At 50.0% G+C, this 8009-nt stretch overlaps 1 protein-coding gene across 1 annotated transcript; it reads left to right on the top strand.

The window, feature by feature from the left end:
• Positions 1-6570: 6570 nt before the first annotated feature.
• Positions 6571-7095, top strand: LOC137815680 (uncharacterized). The gene has a single exon (XM_068618793.1). It carries the CDS (start codon positions 6571-6573, stop codon positions 7093-7095), a length of 525 nt encoding a protein of 174 aa, XP_068474894.1.
• The last annotated feature ends 914 nt before the right edge of the window (positions 7096-8009 follow it).

The raw sequence follows: 8009 nt of genomic DNA, 5'->3' as shown, positions 1-8009 counted from the left end.
GATTGCTGAAAGATAGAGAGGATCGACCTCCCAACAATCCCGTTCAGACTCACCCAAAGGCGATCTCCTGGATGCTTAGCTTCAAAAAGGAAAAGGAAAACGTCCACTGACGCTGGCAGTCCCAGATGTGCGCATAGGATTTGAAACGCCCGCACGAATGCCAAGCTGTTGGGATGGAGCTGGGCGGTGGCGATGTCGAGCTCGGTTAGTAGCTCCCTTTCAAAACGAGTGAATGGAAACCTAAGTTTCACCTTCTTGAATAAGGTAGTGTATACAAAGCAGAACAACTCGTCGTTGTTCCCTTTGTCGTCTGCACAAACTGGCACGTCGGGGGGGCAAGGTAGCACCATCAGCTTGTCATCATGCTCCTTGTGGAATGAAAGGTTGGGCTCGTCCCCTTTCTTCAATCGAAGCACTGCTAGGGGAGAGTTTACTGAAGAGGTCTCCTTCAGCAAAGTCGAGGTGGCCCATGGGTATAGCTTCTTGTAGTCTGGGGAAGGAATGGGGGCACCTCCGGCGATGGGTGGAGTTGCCTGAGCAAGGTTGGGATGAGAGGTTGCAGGCCTCTCAGCCTGGGAGGAGGAAGCACCAGGTGCTCGCGGTGGGTTATGAGCTTGAGACGGAGGGTTTCGTGACGAGGGAGGAGGATTCGGGGTGATCTTTGAACGAACCATCGCGGAAACTGCAAAGGAAAAAGAAAGGGAAAGGTGAGCGGAGGTTGCAGAGGCTGACTCGATTGTGAAAGAAGGATGAAAAACGAACGAACGAAAGTTCGTTGTAATGGAGACGAAGCCCTAAGTTACGAGAAGGAAGAAGCAGAAGAAACAACCCACAGCGTATGCACCAGGCAGTTAATGGATGATGCGAATCGGTTAAAATGCAGGAAAACTCAACAGAAGAAGTAAAGGGAGTACCTTTCGATGATCGGAAGAACGCTGAAGGAAGTTGAGGATCAAGAAGGTTGAAGAGCGTCGTGGGTTTTTGCAGAAGAAACTCAGAGCGTTTGAGAAGGCAAAGAGGTGATGGAACAGTAGTAATGAAATGGGTTTAAGGGTTTTATTTCAAATGATTTTTGGAAGCGTAAACGACAACTAAAGACAACCGTTGATGAAGCCACGTGTCGAGCGATTCGAAGAATGTTTGGTGGAGCGTCAGGAAAGCAGAAAGTACAAACGCTTGGGATTCTGTGCCAGCGCCACGTAGATCGGTATTGACGTGACTCCTTTAGTCTTTTCGCTGGACAAGTCTTCGCTTAAGACTGGGGGGCTTGTGTACCGCCCTGGTAGTCGGAAGTGATGACGTGGCATCAAGCTATTGTATAGGCGTGTTGGATGTGACACCTAGCTGGCAGAAGGGAAGGAAGTCGGGGGGTTCGTGTGGTCGTCGGTTATTAAGTTGGCGTGCTCCGATCTCCAGCATACCTAAACCGGCGGTCACCGGGTTGAAGATGAAGTCGCCAGATGTGAACCCAGGCGACCAAGTGATTAGAGATCGCCTGGGTTCACATCTGGCGACTTCATCTTCAACCCGGTGATCGCCGGTTTAGGTATGCTGGAGATCGGAGCACGCCAACTTAATAACCGGCGACTACACGAGCCCCCCGACTTCCTTCCCTTCTGCCAGCCAGGTGTCGCATCCAACACGCCTATACAATAGCTTGATGCCACGTCATCACTTCCGACTACCAGGGCGGTACAGATCCTGCCGGTTGACCTGAGTGCAAGATCCTTGCCACGTCAAAGGTTTCTCCTTCTGGATCAGCTTCGCACCACGTTAGCTTCCGTCCTTCACACCTCAATTCTCCGCAAGAACCTGAAAAAGACAGAGTGGCGCCGCTGCGGCCGATCGCGCTCCGACGCTCAAGTCAGTGACGGAATCACCAAATACTAGGAGAGAAAATCTCAACTCAAGGAACCGTGCAAGAATTCTCTCAGCGTACTCAAGAGTTCTGGAAAAACGTACCTCAAAATCTGTTAAGAGTTCCTTATATACCTGAGCGTTTCTCTCTCCTGACGGTTACACCTCTGGACACGTGGCTCACATCTGACTGTACATGTGTCACCATCTGGATCCCTCTCCACTTGAGCGTCACTTCTTCTCTTCAAGCTATTCGACTAAGTTACCCATGCGAGGAGTAACTACGGCTTCCTTGGAGTGCGACCCCTTAAGCGGCGAGTACGGGGTGTCACCATGCACACCTTCTCTGTGGTCTCGCCTGCCGCTATCACGATCTGCTTCACTTGCACATCGTGCATGTTCTGGTAAATTGTTCCCTTGCCTCGACCTCTGGCTAGGGAATGATCATCTGATAACTTCGTCCTTCGTACTAGTACCCCTTGAAAGTCCTAAGCAAGCCTTCTTGATCTTTCAGCGATGTGCCCCTTTCGGCAGTCTCTAACCACTTGATCGCCTAAACTCACATACGACGACTATGACGCAAGCCCGGTGACCGCCGGTTATACATACTAGAGATCGGAGAACGCCAACTAAACGGTTGGCGACTACACAGACTTCTCGACGTACTTCCCTTATGTCAGCCAGGTGTTCCGCTCAACACGTCTATATTATCGCTTGCTGCCACGTCGTCACTTCCGACTACCTGATCGGTACACAAGCCCCCCAGTCTTAAGCTGAGACTTGACCAGCGAAAAGACTAAGAGGTCACGTCACCGTCGATCTACGTGGCATTGGTGCAGATTTCTGTACGCTCGTACCCTCTGCTTTTCTGACGCTCCACCAACCCCTTTTTCAATCACACGACACGTGGCTTCATCAATGGTCGTCTTTAACTGTCGTTTGCGCTTCTGAAAACGTTCGAAAAACCCTTAAACCCTCGCGCTCTTCACTGTTCCATCATCTTTCTTCACTCTCAAGCATTCCAAGCGTTTTCTCTGTGAACCACGAAGCTTCTCGTCCCTCTCAATCTCCAACTTTCTTCATCGTTCTTCCAATCACAAAAAGGTACCCCTTTTACTCCTTTTATTGGTATTTGCTACATTTTAATCGGTCTGCATCATCCATTAACTGTCTGAAGCATACGTTGTGGGCTGTTTTTTCCTTTTCTCTTTTTCTCGTAACCTAGGGCTTCGTCCTTCGTAACGTTTATCCCAGCGAACCCTTATTCATTCGTTCCGTCTTCTTCGTCCTCAATCGAGTCGTTCTCTGTTATCCTCATTTCATCCCTTTCTCTTTCCTTTGCAGTTCCTGCGATGGCTCACACGAAGTCCATCGCTAAACCTCCTCCTTCATCGCGAAACCCTCCACCCCAAACGCGTAGGGTTGCCCCTGGGGCAAATCCTCCACCAGCGCGCAACCCATCACGAGCCTCTGGTGCTCCCTCTACTCAGGCTGAGAGGCCTACCTCGTCTCACGCCAATCCTACTCAGGCAACTCCACCAGTCGCCGGAGGAGCCCCCCTTCTTCCGCAAGACTATAAAGAACTCTATCCCTGGGCCACCCCAACTCTGCTGAAGGAGACCTCTTCGATAAACACTGAGTTGGGCTGCACCGATTGAGGAAAGGAGATCAGCCCGACCTTTCCTTCCATAAAGAGCATGATAGCAAAGTGGCTGTGCTGCCCTGCTTCCCGGGTGAACCAAATATGCGTAGACTATAAGGGGAACAACGGCGAGTTGTTCTGCTTCATCTACACCACTTTGTTGAAGAAAGTGAAGCTAAGGCTTCCTTTTACCGGTTTCGAGAGAGAGCTGCTAACTGAGCTCAATATCGCCCCCGCCCAGCTTCATCCCAACAGCTGGGCGTTTATAAGGGCGTTCCAAATTCTTTGTGCGCACCTATTGCTGTCGGCCTCAGTCGACGTCTTCCTCTTCCTGTTTGAGGCAAAGAATCCCGGAGATCGCCTCTGGGTCAGCTTGAACGGGATTGCTGGGAGATCCATCTTCTCAATCTTCCAGCAGTCTTACAAAGACTGGAAAGGGAAGTTCGTGAGGGTGTGCCAAAACGACCAAGACCCCTCACTGCTTGACGGCTTCCCCTTGTATTGGGTACATAAGGGGGACAAGGACTCTAAGGACAACTTCAGAAGACCAAGGAGCCCTGACAACATGGGGGAGTTAGACAAGGATCTTTGCCTCTTTTGGAAAAGCGTGGCCGCTGCCAACATCACCTTCCCCACTGCCTCAATCATTCCCTACGAGTTTTTCGAGAGCCAACTCGAAATACACATAGGTTAGCTCCTACCTCCACACCAAGTCTTTCACTTTGAGCTAATACTAACTGTACCATCCCGTATCAGGGCGTTGACTAAGTCAAGGTCAAAGTCAACAACTGGAAAGTCCAAGTCAGCTCGAGGTGTCGCCCAGATGCAGAGACGCCAAGAGGAAGCGTCGCCAAGGTAGGACAAGACGTCGCTAAGGCAAGGCGTCGCCTAAGCGAAGGCGTCGCCTAGAGGAAGGCGTCGCCTAGGAGAAGGCGTCGCCTAGGTGAAGGCGTCGCCTAGGTGAAGGCGTCGCCTAGGTGAAGGCGTCGCCTAGGTGAAGGCGTCGCCCAGGTGGGGGCGTCGCCAGATTAAACAGTGTAAAAGCAAGGCAATCACGGTGTGGTTCCCCGATACCCATGGGTAGGAAAGACCATGGAGGGAGCGACGTCGTGGGAAAGCCTCAGGTCCCGATATCTCGGGAAAGTGATAAAGAGAAGGAAAAGGTGGCTCCAAGGCCATAGTAATAGTACCAGTGAAGGGCAGCCTGACTCGCGAAGTACCCCTGCCGCCCCAGAGACGCCTTCGGGACAGATACGACCCAAGAGGAAGGTCACGCCCAGGATAACCGGGTGCAGGGTGTGAGAGGAAGGCAGATACGCTCTCAGAGTAAGTGGCTAGATACTTGGGGGCATGAGTTGGCACCCAAAAAGCCACCCCTAGCGCAGTAGCACTCCCAAGCAGGAGGACCCACACGTAGAAACGTCCCCAGATGGCAGAAACGCCCCCAGATGGGGTCAAGGGGTCGTGAGGCCCTCCACGTATATGACAGCAATGCCGGAATAGAAACACCCTCTAGTCAGGTGCCAGGTAATTAAAGATATTCAATACAGTTTCCCTTTTTGGCATTCAGGTACTATTATGGCTCCCAAGCGTTTCAACGTCTTAAATGCGCTACGTTTCATAATTAAGCGCTTTAATGAGCGCGTTACGTTTGAGTTTAAAGCGCTTTAAATGCTGGGGGCAGTTTAAATAGCGCTGAGAATGTCGGAAAAAGGGTTGGAACCTTTGGCAAATTTACGAGAGACTCTCTGGTTGCTTGCCCGTGCTTTAGGACTACGTACAAGTGACTGGAGAATATTTTTGCCTGAAGGAGACAACACACACACATATACACAGTTCTTTTACCACCCTTCAGAGTGCTACACGCGGTGCTCAGATACGTGGGTGGACAGTTTTTTGGTGTTTCTTGCTGGCTGACTTGAGCGTCGGAGTGCAAACGGCCGCTAGGGCGCCTCTTTGTCCTCTTTTTTGCAGGAATTTGCAGGCAATTAGCGGGAAGGAGATCTTAGCTGACGATTGAGGCCACGCACGAAGACGTCCCGGTCAACCGGACGGAACACTAACTTAGCGTCTTCACCACTCTGTTTTGGCATTCCATTATTCTGTGTTGACCCTAATCTTTCATCCATGTATTGCTTGTGTTGTCTCTGCATAAATACGCTTGTATTTTCTGTTTCTGTTTTGGTTGCTCACCTATTCTTTACCTTGTGCAGATAACATGTTGGGAAAACTGAGGGCGATCGCCCGATCCCACAAGCTCGCGGCGGGCTCCCAAGCCGTGCCTAACCCGGTTGTGGCGATCGCCTCTTCCCAAGGCAAAACTCCTCCCCGAGGTCCAGCTTCTTCTGGGGTACTACCCGCCCCTCAAAGGAAAAAGCTGATCTTGAGGAAACCAAAAAGGAAATCTCCTCAAGTGGTGCAAGAGGAAGAAGAGGATGATGAGGAGACTAAGGATGGCCTCGTCACCAAGAGAACAAGGGCGGCTCCCTCTTCACCACCTGCACTCCCAACACCAACACCGCCCTCACCTCCAGCTCCATCACAACCAGTCCAAGCAACACCCTTGGCCGCCGCACCCCCCGTGGTTGAAAGCAGCGACCCCAACTTCATAGAGAACCTTCCAAGCGCCTCCACACCGTTCGTATCTGTTGGAGAGGGTCCTCCTTCTACCACGTCTATTGTTGGGGCCGCACCAGGAGCAGATGAGGGCGCTCATAACTCGCCGATACTCATAACAGAATCTCCGACCTCACCACCACGCCAAGAAGCCCCCCTTGCCCTTCAAACTCAAGAGGGTGGTGGTGAAAGTCAGCACCAAACTCCTCCAGCACCTCCACCAGCAACAACCTCAAGCCTCCCAACCTCCTTCGAAGAGATCTTGGGGCCCTTCACAGCTAAACTGAAGATGATGGCGGAGGATGTCTCCTTGAGCCGTGAAGGACTCCCTCAAGAAGCTCCAAGAGGAGAACTCAGCGCTCAAGGAGTCAAATCTGATGACAAGGGCTGAGGCTGAAAAGCTCACGTGCAACCTGCTGATGGTTGAGTTGGAGCACTCAAGGCTAGAGGACGCCATGGATGCTGAGCTAAGGAGCACGCGCAAAGAAGCCTCCGATCTGCGCCAAAAACTACACCTCCAAGTACAAGAGAAGATCGACTTGGAAAGCAAGTTGGTCCCTTATAGGCTCAAAGTGGCAGACTTGGAGGCTGCAAAAAAGGCGGATGCGACCAAGGTGGAAAACCTTGAGAAAAGGTCAGCAGATCGGGAGGTTCTCCTTGGAAAGGTCAAAAAGGAAAGGGATGGTGCTCTTGCTGAGCTCGCCAAAGCTCGAGAGGAGGCCAAAACGATTGCTGCAGAGTCGGCCCAGGCTCAGGACGAAGGCAAAAAGGCTGCTGAAGAACTTGCTCGAGCTCGCGAGGAAACCGAAGAGCTGAAGAAACAAACACAAGAGCTCGAGCAGAGCACTGCCCAAGTCCTCACCGCCGGGTTTGACGCCGCTCTGGAGCAAGTAGCATGTCAATACCCCGAGCTCGACCTCTCCATGGTGTCAATCTGCAACGAGGTGGTGGATGGGAGGATTGTACCCTCTGAAGACTAGCTGCATTCCCCCATCTCCCTGTTTTTGTAAAACCTTTATCTATAATTACTGCTTATTTAATTGTTTACATTTGTATGCGAACTCGAACAGCCACTTTTTGTATAACTTTCAATGCCGAAGAGCTGTTTTCTAATACTTCTCTTTAAATTCTTCTTACTCGCTGTGTGGTTAATCAACATAATCTGTGAAACTTGCTTAAACAAATTAACTCAGCAGTACATCGGGCTTAACCATTCACTCACTGCTTTGAACTTGAGCAAACTGTTAATCTTATAACAATTTATCGAACTGTTAACTCAAAGTAAAACTTGAGCAACTATTAATTCTTAAGCGATGACATTCAATATAACTTGTGAACTTAAGGCAACAAACTTTAACATAAGTTACTTACTAGGCAGCAGGTTTTAACTTAAACTAGTATCACAATACAGTTTACCTGATCTGCCCAGCAAAGTGAGCCCTTATTCCTGTCATCACCTGGAATTCTTCTGATCGCCGTAGGGTTCTGGCGATGTGAACTCTCTTGCCTTCATGCGTTGACCATTGTTCCCTCATCTGGACATGATGTGATTCCAATAGCCACATAGAACAAGATTCTTGACACTTTGAGGAATCACCTTGAGCTGGAAAATATAGAGGCACTTTCTTAGAAGTTGGATCATGGTTCTAAAATCAAGAACTCACCAATAACAAGTACCAAATCCCAAACTCATTTGGATGAACCAAATATTGTCAAATTGAATCAACAAAGGAGAAGGAAAAGAAGAAACCGAACAGAATTGAACTTAAAACAAAAGTACCGAACAGAAATTAAGAAGCAAACAGAAAATAGGTGCTGGAAAATTAAAGGAACCGAAACAACTACAACTCAAAACTCAAAGCTACATGAACAAATTGAAGAAGAAGAAAGGAAG

The sequence above is a fragment of the Phaseolus vulgaris genome, chromosome 1 (genome assembly GCF_000499845.2).
Source record: "Phaseolus vulgaris cultivar G19833 chromosome 1, P. vulgaris v2.0, whole genome shotgun sequence".
In the NCBI taxonomy this organism is placed as follows: domain Eukaryota; kingdom Viridiplantae; phylum Streptophyta; class Magnoliopsida; order Fabales; family Fabaceae; genus Phaseolus; species Phaseolus vulgaris.
This window is presented reverse-complemented; position numbering and strand designations above follow the sequence as displayed.

Coding starts and splice junctions, on each gene's coding strand:
- LOC137815680 (XM_068618793.1), top strand. CDS start 6,571: ATGGATGCTGAGCTAAGGAGCACGCGCAAAGAAGCCTCCGATCTGCGC.